This window comes from Haliotis rubra, unplaced genomic scaffold (assembly GCF_003918875.1).
Source record: "Haliotis rubra isolate DU_JTF1 unplaced genomic scaffold, ASM391887v1 Scf522, whole genome shotgun sequence".
NCBI classification, from domain to species: Eukaryota; Metazoa; Mollusca; class Gastropoda; order Lepetellida; family Haliotidae; genus Haliotis; species Haliotis rubra.
Window position 1 is genome coordinate 381482 of NW_025767216.1, and position 22565 is coordinate 404046.

A 22565-nucleotide genomic window follows, 5' to 3' on the forward strand; every position below is an offset into this window, starting at 1 on the left:
GGGGTGGCTCTTCATGGGTGCCTATCAAATAGTGATGATACCAGGTGTTCGCAAGAAGGTGAGCGTATCTGTCCTCACTGGCGTCACCCGTCATAAACATATGCAAAGTCTAGTCAATTGTTCACCTGAAATAATTCGGGAACGTATGGTATAAGTCAAAATAGGGAATTGCATCTGACATCATGTTTGTCACTGATGCATCACATTTTGAAATGTCCTCTACGTCTTACATGAAACATTTTGAAAGCTTCACTGTGGCCTTGAATGTTGTCACCTTGATCAAACAACTACTGAGCAAGAATTTGAAATTTTGGTAAAATGATCACGCTCGAGTGTACTTCAAAATTGTGGAATGTAAACACCAAAGACCTGAGCTGTTGGCATATTACTCAAAATGAAAGGAAAGTTGACTATTGGAAAGTTGAAATAATCACTTTTGTCACACAGCATTGTGGAGAGAGTTTTGTCACTCTAAATCTGTAAGCATATATCTCAATATGAAACTTGTTTGCTTGATTTCACGTTGGAAGGGAATTGGTTATTCGATGGTTACTGAAAGACATGAAATCATCGACATGCCTGAAGCTGACGTTCTTGGCCAAATTACAATATACATATTTGACGACAGCGCACCCTTCTTGTGTTATCGTGCAATTCTACGTTACCTTTTGTGAACATTACAAAAACATTTAGGAGTATACACAGCACATTACGACCACAGATTCTATGAAGACAGACATCAATAAGATGGTAATAGTCTGATTAGGGTGCAAATGATATGCAAGAGATTAACTATGAAAAGTCAAAATAAATCAATTTAAATGCAATTTATTACAACATTAGAACAAATTGACATAAAAGTAAACTAACTAAAGTAAGTAAATGAACACGGAAAGCAACTGTAATAATTGATTGAATTTATTATTTAATTCAAAATTATTATTTTCAGAAACAGACATGATTTAAATTACCAGTATTAACATACACCAACAACGTATTGTTAAGCTACTCATCACTGTACACACAAACATAAAGGTTTTCCAGTTTATTAATATATGATAGCATTAAAGATTGAAATATATACACTATAGGTCCGTGAATATTAAATAATACAATCACAAAAACAATAACTGTTATAAGAACTATAAACCAATCAGTATTAATGTTAAAACAGCAAATGCCGCAATCGAGATGTCTACTCAAATGTGGGAGTATCCTTTGGCCTTCGACAGTGAAGAAAACAGTATTATATATTTACTTTCTAAACCATACCCGTAAAGGTCCGGTTTAGAATATTGATCTTCAGAAACCCATGCTTGTCGTAAGAGGCGACTAACGGGATCGGGTTGTCAGGCTCGCTGACTTGGTTGACACATGTCATCGGTTCCCAATTGCGCAGATCCATGATCACTGAATTGATCACTGGATTGTCTGGTCCAAGATTATTTACAGACCGTCGTCATATAGCTGGAATATTGCTGAGTGCGGCGTAAAACTAAAACTCACTCACTCACTTTCTAAACCAACAGTTCAGCCTTCGTTGCTTTTTTAAAGCAGATTGCATCCAAATCAGTTATCCTGTAAGTAATCAAGCATGAAAACAGATGTATTTCTTGAAACCAGGAAGATCATAATGACAGTCCATCCACATATTGAGATAAGGTTTGTCCGATGCGACCAAAGACACCGAGACACCGTGTGCTTCATATTCAATATAATACAATAAAACTACATCTATTCTGATATTGCATAATGCAGCATTATATATTCACAAAGGCTCAGGTCAAAATCGTATTTACTCAGTCAGTGTGACCTAACAAAGTGAAAACAATGATTTCCTTCAGACATTCTCATGTTTTGTTTCCTATTATCTTCAGGACACATCATACAGATTAATTTCCATCTACTGGACAGTGGCTGCTTTAGCTGTTGCAAATGATCCATTGATGAAGTGAACGGTGTCTTTTAACGCTGCTTTAAAGGCTGAAACATATAAAACAGAGGTCATGTCAACGCACTTGCACAAATCAATGTATTAAGTAATTATTGGGCCATGAAAACAGAAACAAATATCATACAAACAAGAAGACAAAAACATCAATATCCCCGACAATGGCAAAATACTCTTCATGAATATGTCTACAAGTTATGACTATGTCAAATGTTTTGGCGTGTATATAGCTAAGTGGAAGGAGAGTATTGAAAGGTTTCAAAGTTCTGTTCCAGAAAGGAGCATTACCACCAACTACAGTCAAAGTCAAACTTGTTGCCATGGACACACACACAAAAAAATATTTTATTCAGAAATCCTACCAAAAGGCACCAGTACCCCACCAGACCTATCGATGTGCCAAGTTTGGTGAAGAAACATTGAACGGTTTTAGAGTTCTGCTCCGCAAAAGAGTACTGCCACCAATTTCAGTGTAAGTCAAATTTGTTGCCATGGAAACGCAAAAAATATTTTATTCAGAAATCCCAAACTATCAAAAGGTACCAGTATACCACCAGATCTATCTATGTGCCAAGTTTGGTGAAGAAACATTGAACGGTTTTAGAGTTCTGCTCCGCAAAAGAGTACTACCACCAGTTTCAGTCTAAGTCAAACTTGTTGCCGTGGAAACGCAAAAAATATTTTATTCAGAAATCCAAAACTACTAAAGGCACCAGTAGACCACCTGGCCCCGATTTCTCGAAACAAACTTAAGTTTTTACTCAAATTTCAAACTGAGTTTGACAATTTGAAACAGCTGAATTTTTAACTCAAGTGCATTTTAAAAATAAAAACGCCCAAACAACTTAGGTAATCTATCCACCAAACTCAAATTGTCTACTATGTTTGAGTTTAATATCAATTTCAGTTCATTCTGGGAAATGCATTTTCTCAAATTTGAGTAAAAACTCTAACTTAAGCTAAAATCAGATTTAAGTTTGTTTCGAGAAAACGGGACCAGATCTATCTATGTGCCAAGTTTGGTGAAGAAATATTGAACTATTTTAGAGTTATGCTCCGGAGAAGACAAATGTGCACGGACGTACGGAGTTCATTTTAATACCCCCGCAAAACGCGTTGCGGGGAATAATAGGGAAGAAAAACCTTTTTGTTTCTGATATAACTTACCATTGTTTTTCCAGTTTCTTATATTGAAATACTGTGACTTAAATCGTAACTCACTCACTCGCGTATGTTGAAATTATGTTATCATAAATATCTTGGCAAGATTCACCTCCGTAACGTTTTGGATATTCAAGGCCAGGCCGTAATTGGCTTGATAGTCCTTGATAGGCAACAGTTGAATGATTGGTGGAGTATTCAGATTTATATGGATATACATTTACCTCCTTTACTTTTGACATAAACCAGAGCAGTGTTGCTGCCCTCCAGCTTGACGGTCTCCACTGAACATGCCGTGATGCGGTTAAAGTAATCCATGATGTCTGCAGGACGTATACCAGAATCCCGATCAAAAGTAACCTTTAAAATGTGTTTTTCAACTGAAATACAGACATAAACAAACGATTAAATGTCTCTTCATTGTAAGTTTCCTGTATAAGTAGAAATGATGACTGGGTATACATCGTTTTACCAAGCTTTTGGAGCACCAGAAATGGGTTTCATACACTGTACCCTTGGGCAATCCGGCCTTACCGCCCCAAACAGCATCGGGAAGACGTTTGTGAAGAAGTACAGCATGTGGTCTATTCCAACTAAATTCTGTGTAAATACTGAACATATATGTAAGTTTTGACTCATTTCATATCAAATTTATGAAAATTTCAAATAGGAAATTTAAAGACAGGTGGTCATGCGCATCAATGGTTTGTTTCAACGGAGATACATACCTTCAGAGATAGCATGATCTGTAAATTCAGATAGACATTTTTTCAAAGCAGTTGCGTCTGCCTTAAATCTGAGATTTGTGACATCAATAACTTGACGTACTGCACTTCCCGTGATCCCGTCCATACTCCCAATTATAGAAGGGTACATCTGTAGCATCTCAACAGCATCTGCCGTCTCCTTCAGTTTTGTGAGATATTCCTGTGTTGCTTCAATCTTAGCCATGGTTTGCTGATGATCTCTGGTTGTAGTTTGTACTGTCGCCAATGCCTCACGGCTTCTCTCTGCAAACTTTGCTAGTTGTCGTTTTCGGTCATATTCTACTGCATCCTTCAAGCTGTTGTATATGGTGTTTATTTCAGCTTCACTCTGTTCCGTGATGTTGGTTATAGTCCATTTCTGTCGTGCGCCTTTTTGTAGAGCTTTTTGTGTTAAGTCTGACGCCTTTGAAATAAGCTGAAGTTTTTTTTCTACCTTCGCTCTTTTGGTGTCTGCTGCATTTTCAAGTTTCTTTACCACATGGTCTTTGTGATCACCAATGCAACACGAAACACAGCAGAGCTGCTCATCAGTGTTGCAGTAGAACTCAATTTGATGAGCTGGGTGGTACTGGCAGAAGTGACCTCTTTTCAAGTTTTCCTGAGGATCATCCAAGGTGATTATTGTATGGTCTTTTGTCATGCGGTGGCGTTTGTGTGCTGAACGACAAGCGGCACAGAGGTAAGAAGAGCATTCCTGACATCTGGCCTCAGCTTCATTTTCATCTGGACAATCTGTGCAAAGGGTTTTCTTTTCAATCTTCATCTGTACATATTCCGTCAGTTTATCCCGAACTGGATCAATCTGCAATGTGTCGACATTTCCTCTCACGGTCTGGACCTGCCGACACAATGGACAAGTGATCTGGTTTCCTCCCTCGTTTGTGAGCAGAGTCTGCAGGCAAGCTGTACAGAAGGCGTGGAGACACGAATTGAGAAGTCGGGGACGTTGATTTGTCTGGTTGAAGTGTTCGACACAGACAGGGCATTCCAAGAAGGTGTCCTTGAAATCTGTCACATCAATCTTGAAACCCTTTGCTGTAAATGTAAAACAAAATTATTTGCTTCCATTGTTACGAATAGATAAATTGCTTGATAGGCAAGTGAGTGAGAGTGTTGGTTTTACGCCGCTTTAAGCAATATTCCAGTAATATCACACACCAGAAAAGGGCTTCACACATTGTACCAATGTGGGGACTCGAACCCGGGCCTTCGGTCTGACTGATAAAGTTTACTCTTAAATATTGGGCTCATATTTCACATCTATGATGATGTTTATTAGTTACATATAAATATATTGTTATATATAAATTCATAATCATATTTCCTAAATACTATGGAAAGCGCACGTACAATGTCCAAAACAAGCCCGCAAGATCGACAGAAATAAACTCAGTTGTATGTAATATAAACGCAAGTGTGTTTATTCGAATCTCTCACGGTCCATGCCATTATCCGTATTGCACCTTCACAGTAGGCAACACAATTCTGTCAGCTATATTCTTTGTACTTTCAATATGACGATATATAATTTTCATGATTTTTAACAATCACATAATGCCATAAACGGTTTAAGCAATTGGGGTATGTTTATTCTTCTTGAAGGTTACGAAAAGGGACGAGTGACTACGAATGTATACGGTAGGTTACGGAACGAGGCGAGAAGAGTCCATTTCACAAGTCTCACAATTCGCTACTTCCGGGCTGAAATCGGGGCTTCGAAAGTTTCCTACTTTCTGTTTGGTAACCCGAATAAACCCCGCTGTCAGTCGGCTATCTGCGAAAATAGGTCACACGTATACAGTCACACAATCATTCTATTTGTAACAATACCAGCGGTGTTGCGAATCGTAGACACCAGATTAGGTTTTTGAAACAGTAACTGAGTTAGCCGTTAGAGCGTACTTCTTTACTGGTCAGTATCCATAGTGACCATCCCTCCTTGTCTGAAACTCCTGCGTTATTTAAACTCGGCAAATGTTTGCAACAAAAGTCATTTATTCAAATTCTTACTGCAGTTTAACCCGAGATACATGGCTATGGACACAAAACCAAATACTATTTGAGTATAAATGTTTACCTGCTCCACCTTCAGCCATGTTGTTAGAGATCTACTTCCTATATGCTTGTCATGTGATTTACATCATCATTAATCGATACAGATATAAATAAGTTTATCTATTTTCTGTCAGTGGGGGACATCGACTTAGTACCGTCAGAATGCAGGTAAACCAGCTCACCGACAGTGATGTTAGGTGTAGGCATCGTTCTAATCGTTGGATTTTTCACTATGGGGATGGTTCAGCTGTCTGTTTTCATGCTGTTTGATGATGAATTCCATATCAGATATGGGAAGTGAACTCATCCCTTTGCGTGAGCATCTCTCTAGCTGATAAACCTTGAGAGCGAATGCGTGAGTTCAGCCGTGCTACGGCTGTGGCCAGAGATAGGGGAGTAGTGGCTCCACCAACAGGGTCTTGAGACAACAGTTCTTTTTCTACCTCCTGAATCGCTCTCTCCGCCACAGGGTTATTGTTACGATTCCTGGTTCTTCCTACCTCCAAACAGAGATTGTGTTTTTTGAGTAGGGGGTCGTTTGTTAGAGTCACAAAACCAGGAGCAGGATCCACTCTCACTACACTAGGGGACCAGCAAGAGGTTTCACCTGGATGCACAGCTGGATGAGAGCATTTCGCAGGGATTCATGACGCTCGTCTTGTATGAGGCAAGCAGCGGTGTTGAAAGTTACATATTCACGCACAACAAGAACAAGTTGCCTCTCCCTTTTCATTACATCAGCTGCAAAAAGAAGACCGATAGATTCTGGAGGGTGCCCTGTAGACTGTTGCTCCAACGTGTGAGGAATTCTTGCAAGAGAAGAGCACACATGACAGGAGGTGGTGGTGAGCTCGACGGCTTTGTCCAAATCTAGGGCAAAGAAGTATCTGAGTGGTGACGCTGGTTTTACGCCGTTTTTAGCAATATCCAGCAATATCACGGCGGGGATGCGAAATTACGCCGCCCATGCCGATTTAGCAATATTCCAGCAATACTCCACCAAACCAAAGAAGTATATGTGCGGCGAGGGGACACCAGAAATGGGCTTCACAATGTGCCCATCCCGAGGAGTTACCAACCGCTTAATGTCATGACATCAGGGCAGCTTCCTGGAGAGTTCCCCATTGACAATATCCTGGGCTGATGGCGTACATGCCGCTCGTTCGTGTAGGGCAGTTTAGAGTCCCCATTGACAGTATCCTGGGCAGATACTTTCAACACGGTGGCAGAAGTTCTAATGAACGTACACACTTGGCAAAGTTCATCCTTGCATTCGGCGGCATTTCTACTGGCGAAATCTGAAGGGATGTTGGCACTACTAGATAGATGGCGGACGGAGGCTTGATAACGGCTGACTGTTGAGAGAAAAGTTGATACACGTGGGCTGGCTGAAACTCACCACGACACAATTTCTCATTTGCTTGGACGCAGGGTTTGCTGTCAGTCAGTATACAAGCCTTGTGTTTGAACTGGATGAGGTACGGTGAGAAGTGTTTAGTTGCTACGTCTATAGCGAGAGCTTCGATCTCACAAGGTAGCCATGTTATGTGTCGACAGTGGAGCTTGGCACTGAAGAAACCAGCGACTCTTGGCTTATCCTGTCTTGTCACATGTATTGTGGCACCGATCCCATTACACTTCACTGAACCGTCGGTGACAATCCATAACTGATCAGCTGGGCGAGGAAGAGTTATTGTTCTCGTGGAGTTGAGAGCAGCCTTGGCAGCTGTAAAGGTGTCCCAGAGGATATCTGTCCATGCAATTTTGTCTTGCGACTGTTTGCCTGCCTGAGCATTATCCAAGAGCTCGATGTACGATGCACAGTTAGGAAGGACACGTGCCAGGACCTTGTATGCCCCAATAAAGGATCTCAACCCTGTAACACGCTCTGGTGGGGGGCAGGAAGCAAGTGCAGATACACGATGAGAGCAAGCCGTGAGGGTACCTTCCTTCCATCTCCATCCGAGGATACTGACAGAAGATGGTGCGATGAAAGTCTTCTAGGCTGACAAGCGGAGGTTGTTTCGGTAAAGTGCGTCTAGAACACGACGCCAATTTGACAAGAGTTCAGGGATAGAGTTCGAACCACAATAAAGGTCATCAGCCAGTTTAACCAAAATGCCCTCTTGTTGAAGGTCGCCGAGAACCCGGCACATGAGCTCCTCGAGGGCCGTTTCCGACCCAGGCATACGCATGGCAGAGCGGGTATAAACACGTACTCCTTTGAATGGAGTTACGACACCACAGTACTTCATAGAGTTCTTGGCGAGAGGTATTTGATGGAAGGCAAGCGTAAGGTCAGTTGTAATGATATATTTCCATGATGCGATGTGTCTAAGAGTGGAGTCTACATCAGGCATGAGAGAGGGCTGGGGTTTGCTATACCTGCCGACGTCCGAGAATGCTGTAACTAGGCGAAATCCACCGCTTTGTTTCTTGACCAGGAAGGAGGGATTTAGGTATTCCACGGAGACTCCTATATCTTGAGGACGTGCAAATACACCCATGTGTTCGAGGCAAATACACCCATGTGTTTCCTGAAGCTCAACGAGTTTATCTCTTGAACACTGGGGAACACGTCCTTTGCGTTGGGGTGGTTGAACAGGTCCCATGTTAACGGTTGCCTTAAAAGGTCCTGAAGCGTTGTTATATCCACAGATAGTAGGGTTGAAGACCTCATCATACTCCTGTAGAAGTTCTTGGAATTTGTCTCTCATGTCGTTCGAGAACTGGTGATCTGGATCAAGGTGAACAGCTTCAGAAAAGGGGCCCGGAGAAGGGCTTGCTTGCTGGTGATGGGTAGTGGGCTGTAAAGGTGGAGACGGATTAGTCTCAGACGTCTGTTGATCTATCTAGAAGTGGCAGCTCTCATTACTTTAACCTCTTCAGAAGTACGGACCTCATCCAACAGCGAAAGGGTGCCTGAGATATTTCCGGTTTGATGGGGGCTAAAGTTCTTGATCGTAATTCGGTACCATACCTTTGTTTCACCTATTTCGGCAAATCTTGGTGGAGCAAGCGCAACCACGTCAAAACAACAAAGTTCTCGAGTGTGGGGGTCATATCATCGTCATGGTCTATGTTGGTACCAAGGTGAAATCGAGGAATCGCCCTCCAGTGGACTGAAATCCATAATGGAGTCTTAATAGTTTGCCATATCCCATCAACAGAGTGGAGTTCTTAACAATAGTGTTTCTTGATATGACAGGTCAATGGTTGGCTATCTGTCCGAGCATGAGCTCTAGCATGGTAACCTTCTGTTGTGCAGTGAGGCCTCCCCTAACGTCCCTACCATCATCCACGAAGCCACGTAATGCTGCTGCACGTGTTTTCTTAGCCCACTCAATAGCGGTGAGGAGTGAAGCAAAGTTTGGGTCAAGGGAAAGTGTATAAATAATGTTCTGCCTCCAGTTTTCGAAAGAGTTCACTGTCTCTGACTTTGTCAAACACCACTGCTTCGGTGCACGATGTGTGTTAGCCATTGTGTCTAGCGGTTTATTAAGCCATGCATGATTGATATAAGGCGAGTGACTGTTCACTTATATTGTGAAGTACCTCTGAAGACGTGGATAACATCAGCGCTGCCACCACGCCAGTGGGAAGCACAAACAGCTCCATGAAGGAGGAAAATTCCCAGACGTCCATATTTGATCAAATATATATAGCCTGCCATTTAGGAACAAGTCTTGTGTACTGATCGTCTTGTTTTGTCTCCAGTCCTGTGTAGTGTAGACGGGCCGCCTTGATTGCTATCCATTACATTCAAACACACACTCACCATGACACTGCAGCGGATGATGGCAATATACATTATCAGCTCCTGAAACACTTACCAGAACCATGTCTGTTGACACTTTTAGATATGTTTGATCAAATATGGACGTCTGGAAATTTTCCTCCTTCATGGCGTAATGCTATTGTAATCCCAATTCCAAAACCTGGCCGGGATCACACAGAGCCATCGAATTACAGAGCGATATCTCTAAACAGCTGTGTCTGTAAAACCATGGAACGTATGGTGAATAATAGATTAACTTGGTATCTTGAAACCAATAACCTTATAACAAATATCCAATGTGCTTTCATGAAAAACCGAAATACCAATGATCATTTGGTACGTTTAGAATCCTTTGTTAAATCCTTTGCTATAGTAAACAAGTGTTTGCCACTAATATGGCAATGTCCACCGCCGCTAAAGAACAACGAAATATTTAATAACATATTTACTACTTTTGTATTTTGGTCATAAAATAGATGCCTGACTGTATAATCACCCAATGTAGGCTGTCAACATAATTGAAGACGATGGGGACAATGCCTTATGAAATATTGCGTTAAGAGTTTGAAAAGTGGTCAAATACCAAAATCAACTGGTGTCTGTGTAATCCCCCAATGTAGGCTGTCACCAAATGTGAAAACATTGGGTACAACAGTTAACAGTACACGCGTTGAAAATGAGGTCAAGGTCACCAAAATCAACTGGTGTTTGTGTAATGTAGGCTGTCACTAAATTTGAAAACATTGGACACTACAGTTTATGAGATATCACGTTAACAAGAGTTTGAAAAGTGGTCAAAGCGTCGTGGTGACCTTGGAAATAAGGGCAAGGTTACCCAAATCGACTGGTGATTCTACGTAATTCTCCAGTGTAGGCTGTCACCAATGGTCCCTAGTATGGTGATCTACCTTTAGTTGTTGGCAATCTATAGCATGTTTTTATTTTGTGCTGTCATCTACAGTTAAACTGCTGTATATATGTGATATTCTAGTTATTTTACTGTCCTTTGATGACATGTTTTTATGATTTACCATCACATACTATGTATAACAATTAATTGTTCTCGTCACGATAAATTTTAACGATGACGAGTGGAATGCATTGGTGTCGAAGGATGTCATGTGGTGGAGTAACACTGCCAGGCAGTTCGTTCTTCAAATTCGGGAGAAAGTAGAACAGTGACGGTGCTAAATCTGATGAATACGCAGGGTGGATCAATAAGTTTAAAGTCGTTGTGTCCATGTAATATGCAATTACAGCCTGACATGGATGATCGCTTTCTATTCGGTTTTAAAACTGACAATATATTGAGAATCATCAATAGGATAAAGAAATCAGGGTGGTATCATGATTTAAGTTCGTGACAATGTCTTTAAAGCTTGTAGATTTATATCGACGCTCATAATATCGATCACTGGATTATGTTGTTTCGGGATCAATTATTTACAGAGGGAAGACAAAAATAGAAAACATGATAAAGAATCACTCTTATCAGTTGTCTCGAATCATTTCATCACAGAAAAATTGACTTGATTAGGTCTTACATGTAAATCTCACATAATGCAATGTGAAGACATATCAAAGAGCAAAAAATCAAGAAAGTATACATACCGGATTTTGTGATCTTTATTTTTGAAACGCAAAAAACTTAGATAATGCATATTTCAATCACAACAATGAATAGAGTTTTAAAACACAGTTGATAGCATAACTGTCACGTTTAGCATAATTAAGCCGACATGAAATAATGTAAACAGACACCAAGCGTTAAGCACTATAGAATTCCATGGATTATAATACAAGCATGTAATGTATGCATATAAGTGAACACCCGGTGTCATCACTGTTTGATACTGATCCATACCGTTCACCTGACCCTTCAGCGAAGATTCCTGGCAAATGTAAACAAGCTTTGTCATTATTATTGGAAACCCACTGCAACCCAAATGCCACCCAACACAACAGCAAAGGATCGACTGCTTGATAACAGATCCCTTGTGAGTGCCAGGTTCACATAAACAAGCGCTGTGTGTTTAATGATGAAGTTTTCAAACTACTACATGTAGTACAAGACTCTTAGAGGTCAGCCAGTGCTTCATTACACACGAACCCGTGAACTTCCGGGTCTTCAGCAACCCATGGCGACTAACGGTATCAGATGGTCAGACTCGCTGACGTGGTTGAAACATGTCATCATATCGCAATTGTGTAGATCGGTGCTCATGCTGTTGATCACTGGATTGTCAGGTCCAGACACGATTATTTACAGACCGCCGCCATATAGCTGGAATATTGCTGAGTGCGGTGTTAAACAATAAACCAACCAAACCTATCACGATACACGAACAACCATTAAAGTAATCTTGACCATTGGTGAACATCTCAGCCTTCCCATTCAATGCCTTGGCCTAGTTTTCATTACAAATCGAGTCTGGATAAGACAATCGATGCGATACGATGACAGAGTATATATTTATGAATCTCTATGATATAGTGATGATACCAGATGTACGTGAAAAGGTGAGCGTATCCTGCTCCACCGGTGGCACCCGTCATAAACATATACAAAGTCTATTTACGTTAAGTGTTCACCTGAAATATACTTTTCACCCTTTCTAAGGATCAAACCACTGATTCAACAGAAAACTATGATGTGGGGTCTAATTTGGTTTAAATATCTGCGCTTATTGTAAGCATGGATCCTAAGGTTTCAGTATGTAACTGCATCTTGTCGATCCCATACCTGCTATTGACAGGTGTTGTGTACTTGTCAATGACCCGTGCCATGATTTGCAAAATGGTTGATTGGTGCTATGAAAACCATTTTATGGTTACTCATGTATCAAGTGCACAAGGTTAGAATAAAGTGGCTGTTTGCCTAAAGAAGGGATACCATATTATTTATCCAGCTTTAAATGGAAACAATTTCAAATTATACATCTTCATTTAAGTTGGGAATGTTTGTGATCCTTGGCAAAGTGTGAGTAGTATATATCAGGAACGTCTTGTACAAGTCAGCATAGGGAACTGCATCGGACATATATTTTGCCTTGAATGTTGTAACTCTGGTAAAACAACTTCTGAGCAAGAGTGGTATGACCGTCTTTGAAAATTTGGTAAAAAGAACATGCTCTATTGTACATCAAAAGTTGTGAAATGTAAACACCAAAGGCTGAGCCTGTAGGAATATTGCTCGAAATGAAAAGAAAGTTGACTATCGGAAAGTTGAAATCACCCCTTTTGGAGTGCTTTTGTCACACTGAATCTTTATCTTTAATCTATGCAAATCAATGCTCCTGACTACAGGGTTACAACAAATTAACATAACTTTAACAATTGATACAATTTATGAATTATCATCAAACTTACCACTAGCAGAATCAGATGGGATTTCAAGAGACAGTATTGACATCTAACCACAACATGATGTTGATGATGATAAATAGCTAGACACTGTACACGCAAATATATAGGTTGTCAAATATATAACGCCCTTTCCATTACCTATAAAGAAGCGGACCATATATACACATATACATACTTTACTTTCGTGAAGACTAAATAATACAATTGCAAAAAGATATTCTGTTATGAATAATATATACCATTCAGTTTGCTAATGTTGAAACCCCAAATACAAACATCGAGCTGTATACACAAATGCAAGAGCAACCATTTATCCTTAAATGATGAAGATACACAGTATTATCAATATTTTCAATTTTTCAGAACAACAGCTCAGCCTTTCGCTTCAGTTTAAAGCCGACTGTATCCAAACCAGTTGTCATCTAGTCATCAAACCAGTTATCATCTAGTCATCAAACCAGTTGTCATCTAGTCATCAAACTAGTTATCATCTAGTCATCAAACCAGTTGTCATCTAGTCATCAAACCAGTCATCTGTCATCAAACTAGTCATCGAGTCATCAAACCAGTTGTCATCGAGTCATCAAACCAGTTGTCATCTAGTCATCAAACCTGAAAACAGATATAGTTCTTGAAAACTATCAACAAAGACACAGAGACAAAAATATACTACCCATCAAAAGTTTAGACTCACTTCAAGCACTCACTGTATGTTATGTATATATATGTGGTTTCATAGAAGAAGAATTTCTCCATTAACTCGGAGGAACTAACTGCAAACCTTATGCAGATGAACTGCACGAGGGCCATGCATCAAAATGCTGAAAAGTATGTGAAAATATCGTGCTGCTTTTTTATGTAAAGTTTTGTTGAGTTAATATTTATACATTTTTTACATTTCTAAAGGTGTTTTGATTAAAAAATGGCGGCAAAAAAGAGTTGCCTGAGGTGCGTGTGGCTATTCATTTGATTCTAAACCTGATGGAATATTCGTGAGAAAAATTACTGGTAATTTATCATGCAATGTTTGATTAAAAAAAAAGACGTCATGTCTTTCCAATTTCGTGAGAAAAATTATGGGTAATTTATCATGCAATATTAATGAAAATATGGAGTCATGTCCCCGAAACCGTGGAATATAGTCTCGTGTATTTACGAAAGCTTAGGCCAAATCTCATTTATATAGTCAGTGTGACCTAAGACTAAGAACAACACTTCCTCCAGACATTCTCATGTTTTGTTTCAAAATGTCAAAAAGAAAAGACACTACATACTGATTTATGTCCATCTATTTGTCATTACTGCTTCCTGTTCTCTTCCCTGGTACTTTAAAAGAAATCCATGAAGTCTGAAAAATATATAAATGAGAACATGTCAAAGCACTGGCACCAGTCCATGTACTTCACAATTATTAAGCCATGAAAACAGAAAGAAATGTATGATACAAATGAGGAAAAAAACAAACTTTTTGCGCTTGATATAACTCTACAGTGTCGTTGCTATTCTGTTATGATTCCAACCCTGGCAAGATCTGCCTCTATGGAGTTTGGAATATTCAATGTCAGTCCGTAATCCTTGATTTTGATAATCCTGTAAAAGAGCTTTGTGTTTTCTGCAAGCTGAAGCTACTGCCAGGTCCAGATTTGGGGAAACAGCCAGCTGACCTTGAAACAAGAGGGGAGAGAGCTTGATGTTCCGAAGGTTTATCACCCATGAAGATCCGGGTTAGAATTGATCTTCAGTAACCCATGCTTGTCTCCACCCGTGAAGATCCGGGTTAGAATTGGTCTTCAGTAACCCATGCTTGTCTGCACCCGTGAAGATCCGGGTTAGAATTGGTCTTCAGTAACCCATGCTTGTCTCCATCCGTGAAGATCCGGGTTAGAATTGATCTTCAGTAACCCATGCTTGTCTCCACCCGTGAAGATCCGGGTTAGAATTGGTCTTCAGTAACCCATGCTTGTCTCCACCCGTGAAGATCCGGGTTAGAATTGATCTTCAGTAATCCATGCTTGTCGTAACAGGCGTCTAACAGGATCGGGTGGTCAGGCTCGCTGACTTGGTTGACACATGTCATTGTATGCAATTGCGTAGAACGGTGCTCATGATATTAATCACTGGATTGTGCGGCATGAAAAAACCAACCAACCTTAGGTTTACTAAATACACCAATCCATACATAATAATGAACTACAATATTAGTAATAATCAGTGATATCATACTACTGTTTCAATATAAGCCAGGTGATATAAACAACGTGTGATATAAAAGAATATGGACGGTAAATGAGCACAGAATCATAAGGCAAATAATGTAACGTTTACTTCAGCAACAACGGTACTGATAACTTACATAATAGTACAGATAAATTAATGAGTGAGTGAGTGAGTTAATATTTTATACTCACTTCGGCAGTATTTCAGCCATATCGTGACTAAGAATCTTGTACATAAATAAATGAATAATAAATTAAAGAATAATGATAGCTACAATGGACAATAGCGCCTAGCAATTCATTTACGATATGGCATGCCTATTATGTTAACTACGATCACAATTTAGGTTTTTTTCTACTAATGGCCACGGAGTTTGACGGATTATGCTTCAGTATCCCCACCCGTCCCGATTCTTAAGGGCGGAAAGGAGCTCTTAACAATTCAACTTCGGTATGAAGTGTTTATTGCGTTAACTACGGTAAGGATTTATGACTAGTATAAAAGTAAACTTGAGTTATCAAAATGCATGCGTTGAGCATATACGGTAAACTGCATGAAGTGCTTAGATTAGACATTTACATTTGTAATTTTAGTCCTTATTTTCTCAACATAATAATTTGGGCAAATAAGGTAAGTCATCCGAATAAAGATTGTATATTATATATATTCTGGTGTCAAAGTTTACTACACAACAAAATATCTATCAGCGCTTGATCATGGCATTTACGACATGAGAAAGGTGTGGTGAGATGGCAATCTCAGTTTTGTTCAACAAAAGTTGATTTTTATTTACGGCTGGTAAAACATGCACCTGCTGGGAAGGGAATACTAATTTGCATTTGATCAAGTGAGTGAGTTTAATTTTATGCCGCACTCAGCAATATTCGAGCTTTATGGCGGCTATCTGTAAATATTCGAGTCTGGACCAGACAATCCAGTGATCAACAGCTTGAACATCGATCTTCGCAATTGGGAACCGATGACATGTGTCAATTAAGTCAGCGAGCCTGACCACCCGATCCCGTTAGTCGCCCCTTACGACAAGCATGAGTTACTGAAGGCCAATATTCTAACCCGGACCTTCACGGGTAGCATTTTACCAAGGGATGTACAAGATAAAGACCGGTGCCGACAAACCTCACTACATATTTCTTTGATTAATTAGTTTCTGGTTGGCGTGGACGTGTTTAATAATTGATTGCTGCTGAGCTTGGGGCTATAAACACGATGGAAAATATAGACATGTATCACGATATATGAACTATAATACTATGTTAACGTACAAGAAAACAGTTTTGTTAAGTGAGTTTTGGAGAATTTGCATTTATATGGATAATACATTACCGGGAATGTACGCTTCCGTTTCTTGCGGTCAACTGAAATACAGATGCAATCAAACTGTTAAATTTCTCTCTGTTGCACGTTCCCTGTATGTGTAGAAATGATGAATGGGTCTACATAGTTTTACCAAGCTTTTGGCATTAACCATACCCTTCATAGGGATGACAAATAAATGCATTTATCCTAGATCATTGTCGACGTCTCCCGACACTTTCAACAATTATTTAAGTTCTGAAATAAGCTCGGAAACCATTCATTACAATAATTTCTAAATTATCTTTAGAGCATTTAGAGTGTGAGTCGGGTTTTACACCGCTTTTAGCAATATTCCAGCAACATCACGACACCAGAAATGGGCTTCACACATTGTACCGAAACCCGAGTCTTTAACTGTTGAGCCATTAGTCTACACCAGCATGTTAACATCATGTATGTGAAGAAATGCTGGATCAAGTAACTATCCAGTTGGATCCAAGTTAGTCCAATACTACAGGATCTAGAATCATGTGTTTGTGAAGAAATACTGCATGAGCTCTATTCCAACCTAAAACCTTGTTAATATTGAAGTAATCTGAAGAAACTCATTAGATATCAGACGGAAATTTAAAGACCGATGGACATGCGCACCAATGGTGTCAAATTTACATGGAGATACATACCTTCAGCTATTGCCTTATCTGCAGATTCTGATAGACTCATTTTCAAAGTTGTTGCATCTGCCTTAAATATGAGATTTGTGACATCAATAACTTGACATTCTGGAACTTCCGTGATCCCGTTCATACTCCTCATTATAGAAGGGTACATCTGTAGCATCTCAACAGCATCTGCCGTCTCCTTCAGTTTTGTGACATATCCCTGTGTTGCTTCAATCTTAGCCATGGTTTGCTCATGAGCTTTGGTTGTAGTTTGTACTGTCGCCAATGCCACACGGCTCTTCTCTTTAAGATTTGCTAGTTGTCGTTTTCGGTCATATTCTACTGCATCCTTCAAGCTTTTGTATAAGGTTGTTATATCAGCTTCATTATGTTCCGTGATGTTGGTTATAGTCTGTTTCTGTCGTGCGCCTTTTTGTAGTGCTTTTTGTGTTAACTCTGACGTCTTTGAAATAAGCTGAATTTGTTTTTCTATCGTCGCTCTTTCAGCGTCTGCTGCATTTTCAAGTTTCCTTATCTCGTGGTCTTTGTGATCAACAACGCAACACGAAACACAGCAGAGCTGCTCATCAGTGTTGCAGTAGAACTCAATTTGTTGAGCTGGGTGGTATTGGCAGAAATGACTTCTTTTAAAGTTTGCCTGGGGATCTCTGAATAATTCATCCAATGTGATTATTGTATGATCTTTTGAAAAGCGGAGGCGTCTGTGTGCTGAACGGCATGCGGTACAGAGGTAAGAAGAACATTCCTGACATCTAGACTCAGCTTCATTTTCATCTGGACAATCAGTGCAAAAGATTTTCTTTTCAATCTTCATCTGTTCATATTCCGTCAGTTTATCCCGAACTGGATCAATCTGCAATGTATCGACATTTCCTCTCACGGTCTGGACCTGTCGACACCATGGACAAGTGATCTGGTTTCCTCCCTCTTTTGTTATCAGTGCCTGCAGACAAGCTGTACAGACGGCGTGGAGACAAGAATTGAGAAGTCGGGGACGTCGACTTGTCTGGTTGAAATGTTCGACACATACAGGGCATTCCAAGAAGGTGTCCTTGAAATCTGTGACATCAAACTGCCCTTTGACATTCTTTGCTATAAATGTAAAGCAAAATTATTTACTTCCATTGTAACGAATATATAAATTGCTTGATAGGCAAGTTTGTGTGTTGGGTTGGGATTTACGCTGTTGTTAGCTATATTCCAGCATCATCACCGCAGGGACACCAGAAATGAGCTTCACACATTGTACCTACGTGGGCACTCGAACCCGGGCCTTCAGTGTGACTAATAAACTCTATTCTTAAAATGGGGGTCATATTTCACATATCTGGGGATGTTTATTAGTTACAATCTATATTGTTACATATAAATTTGTAATCATATGTCCTAAAAATGTTGAAAAGCGCACGTACAATATCCAAAACATGTCCGCAAGATCGTCAGAAATACATTCAGTTGGACCAGTGAGAGCCGTTATTTAAACATACCACGTGTGTGTATTTGAATCTCTCCATTATCCTAATTAAAACCATCACATTAGGCAACACAATTCTGTTAGCTATATTCTTTGTACTTTCAATATGACGATATATAGTTTTTATGATTTTTAACAATCACATAATGCCATAAACGATTTATATAATCGGGATTTTTTTTATGAATACATTGTACTTCTTAAAGGTTACGAAAAGGGACGAATGTATACGGTCGGTTACTGAACGAGGCGAGAAGAGTCCATTTCACAATTCCGAGATATCGCAACTTCCCGGCTGAAATCGAGGGTTAAAAAATTCCCTACTTTCTGTTTGGTAACCCGAATACGCCCGGGTGTCCTTGGTGGAAATAGGTCACACATATACGGCCACATAATTATTCTATTTGTAATAATACCAGCGGTGTTGCGAATCGTAGCCACCACATTATGTTTTTGAAACAGTAACTGAGGTAGCCGTATGTACTTGTATACTGGTCAGTATCCACAGTGACCATCCCTCCTTGTCTGAAACTCCTGCGTTATTTATACTCAACAAATGTTGACAGCTGAGGCCATTTTTCAACAGAGTTCTGCACACCCACACTCCAGCTTAACCAGCGATACACGGATATGGACAGAAAATCAAATACCCTTCGAGTATCAATGCTTACCTGCTCCACCTTCAGCCATGTTGTTTGAGATTTACTTCCTGTGCTTGTCATGTGACTTACGTCATTATACATCGTGACAGTTCGAGACATTTCGTAATAATTTCCTTTTAAAATGCGACCGATTGAAATGTTTTCTGAGAAGCTTTCGGATCATTAACCAAGGAGAACTATCATGGCGTGCACACGGAACTACATACACGCTGAGTGGAGTGAATAGGTGAACTGTTTGAGAGGCATTGTAGAAGTTGTAAGTAATAGGAAAAAGTCTTTATAGATGACCAATTTCTTTATTGTATAATAACGACGTTTCGTTGTAGATACGTATACTGTTTTCAAGCATGATGTGGTGAATGGATACAGCAGGATATATATAGGGTACATGAGGGCCAACAAAGACAATGGATGAAAAACAAGATGATTAACAATGAAAACAGTATAATTATACATGAGATAAGCCGAGGCAAGAAAAAAATGAAGAGGATTACTCGTGAGGGTGGGGATAAGTAATTAGGGAAGGGGATTAGTTGGAGAAGCCAATCTCAGGACTTTGTATTCAAGTTGCGATTGACACCCTGACAGGCAAGCTGCAACTTGCACATCAGGTCAAGGTGACCAAGCATGGAATGTAAACACAGCTGTCTCTGACTTTGTCGAAGACTTTTGGACTCACAAACCAAGGAACCAGTAAAACTCCGACAAATTTTCGATGGTATGTAAGAGAATGCCGATTGGTTAAAAGACAATTTAGAAAAGCAAATCAAAGTTCTTTATCTGAAGATACTCGTAATATGATGCGAGATTCAGATAAGATATATAAAAAGACAATTAAAGATTCTCTTCCATGCATGTGTCAGAAACAGGAATAACATTTTCACTAATGGCCAAAAACAACTTTAAAGATTTTTGGAAAGTTTTCAAAACTAGTTAGAACTCTGAAGAGAACTGTGTAACCTTAGATGAATTGTTTGAATATTTTAAAAACCTGAATTACTCTGAAGATGACAGTGTTGTCATTCGGGACCGAATATACTAGACTGTAATGTGCTTAATGAGGAAATATCAAGAACTGAAATCCGCAGTGCTATTAATAAGTTAAAGAGAGGTAAATCTGCAGAACTAGACCAGATTGAGAGTGAACATATCATCTCCACCAAAGATTCTATGATTCATTTGTATTATGGATTGTTTAATTATATACTAAGCAGCAAAAGTAACGTCAGTTTGGAATTTTCCTTCGCAGAAACGGATAAGTGTAAACTCAATTACTGTTTTGATTGTATATTTTTGACAACATCTCCAACTTTACCTGAGCAAAGACATTTCTTCCCAAACTCAGAATGGAACCCAGGAAACGCAACCTGATATCGGAGATGGTACGGTGTTGTCCATGTTTTTCATGCAACTCATGCTGCACGTGCTGTTCACAAGGGCCAGCCCTATAAAATGCACTCCGAAACCTGGTTGAAACATTCACATTACAACGTCAGCAGGATGCCGCGACTCACGACAGCTCAGAGGAACCAGGCACTAGGAAGACTTGAAGCTGGCCACACTGCACAAGCCGTTGCCAATCACTTCAAGGTCAACGTTCGGACCATCTACATGCTGCAGCAACGTTTCCGGGCCACCAACACCACAAATGATCGCCCCCGTACTGGCAGACCAAGGGTGACCACAAGACGACAAGACCACCATGTTGTGCGACAGCATGTACAGAATGCCTTTATGCAGGCATCCGAAACAGCACGCCAGACAGTGGGAACACACAGAAGACCAATCAGTACTGTTACAGTACACCGACAGCGGGAACCTCCATTGCCGTAGACCTTACCGTGGACCTATCCTCACTTGTGAAACAAACTTTCCCTGAAACTATCATAAATTAAGTCCAATCTAAACCACCTTCATCGGCGTGAATGTCTACAGTTTGCCCTACAACACTAAAACTGGCGATACAGGCAATGGAGAACTGTTCTGTTCACAGATGAGAGTAGGTACTGCGTATCAACTGCAGATTGCAGAACAAGAATATGGCGACGACGTGGCCAGCATTACTCGGACCTATGTGTTATGGAAAAAGACTCATGGGGAGAGGAAGCATCATGGTACGGTGTGGAATAGGCCTGAACCAAAGAGTGGGTCCTGTGGTGTTCCAGAACCTTGGACCAGGGAGAGGAGGCGGCATCACAGCGGTGCGCTACATCGACCAAGCTCTCAGACCCCACGTCATACCACATTTCGCACGTCACGTAATGTCTTGAAATTGTGCTGAGTTATTCATTGATGTGTCAGGATATTGTACACAAAAAATGGTTTTGATCCGCTTATTATGTCCATTTCTGTAATGATTTGAATACAGTGCTATCTAATTGTGAATTCGTGCTGACGTTTTTTGTTGCTGCTGAGTATATTTTAGAGTCAGGAATTATCCCAGAAAGATGGACAGTTGGTGTAATCAGACCTATTTACAGAATGAAAGGCAGTAGATTGATACTGAAACTTATAGACCAATCACAATGTTGTCATGATTAGGTAAATTATTCACTTTAAATTTGGTTTTATTTGACCGCCTGACTACTCTTGTTCATGATAATTCTATCATTTAGAAAACTGTATTCCACAATTGATAATATTTTTGTGTTAAATCCATTAATTGATATTTGAAGATCTGAACAGAAGAAACTTTCTTGCGTTTTTTGTAGACTTCCAAAAACATTTCATAACGTTTGGCGTGTAGGTCTTTGGCAAAAAATACGGTCATATGGTATTAGTATTCCTACTAAAGTTATATCGAAATATAAAATCAAGTTTAAAATATGGTGATCTTTCTGGCTTTTGTACTTCTGGCAAAGGAGTTCGTCAGGAAGGAAATCTGTCACCATTACTATTTTCCCTTTATTTGAATGGTGTTGAAAATGTTATGAATGAAAGTGACTGTAAAGGTATAGAATTAGGTAATAATGCTGACATTTGTAAAGTGTATTTACTTTTTTATGATACAGTTTTATTTGCAGAGAATCCTACTGACTTACAGCATTGTTTAGATATTTTAGGTCAGTATTCTAAAACATGGAGGTTGAAGGTTAATATCAAGAAAACCAAGAGTGTTATATTTGGCTTACTAC

General features: G+C 39.8%; 1 protein-coding gene and 1 long non-coding RNA gene across 7 annotated transcripts; one reads left to right on the plus strand and one right to left on the minus strand.

Annotated features, from left to right (window-relative positions):
* Positions 1-1551: 1551 nt before the first annotated feature.
* On the minus strand, positions 1552-19660 carry LOC124252716 (transcription intermediary factor 1-alpha-like). Of its 6 annotated transcripts, XM_046686378.1 has the most exons (6): positions 19441-19563; positions 17296-18387; positions 16640-16671; positions 14601-14668; positions 14353-14363; positions 13653-13690 (listed from the first exon to the last, which is right to left on the minus strand). In XM_046686378.1, exons 1-5 carry the CDS (start codon positions 19457-19459, stop codon positions 14357-14359), a joined length of 1218 nt encoding a protein of 405 aa, XP_046542334.1. In that variant the 5' UTR covers positions 19460-19563; the 3' UTR covers positions 13653-13690; positions 14353-14356. The 6 variants fall into 6 exon arrangements, with proteins under 6 accessions (XP_046542330.1, XP_046542331.1, XP_046542336.1 ...); XM_046686374.1 differs by lacking the exons at positions 13653-13690; positions 14353-14363; positions 14601-14668; positions 16640-16671 and adding exons at positions 1552-1983; positions 3337-3492; positions 3841-4887 and having other exon boundaries at positions 18355-18387; positions 19441-19660; XM_046686377.1 differs by lacking the exon at positions 13653-13690 and having other exon boundaries at positions 14132-14363.
* On the plus strand, positions 12226-20671 carry LOC124252718. The gene is made up of 3 exons (XR_006892007.1): positions 12226-12662; positions 20043-20048; positions 20661-20671. It is a non-coding gene; the product is annotated as an uncharacterized LOC124252718 (long non-coding RNA).
* The last annotated feature ends 1894 nt before the right edge of the window (positions 20672-22565 follow it).

Excerpts from the sequence above, each read along its gene's own strand:
- LOC124252716 (XM_046686374.1), bottom strand. Across the intron at positions 3,493-3,840 it reads AGATCATGCTATCTCTGAAG|TTGAAAAACACATTTTAAAG; the intron begins GTATGTATCTCC and ends TCTGTATTTCAG. Across the intron at positions 1,984-3,336 it reads TTATGTCAAAAGTAAAGGAG|CCTTTAAAGCAGCGTTAAAA; the intron begins GTAAATGTATAT and ends TATATGTTTCAG.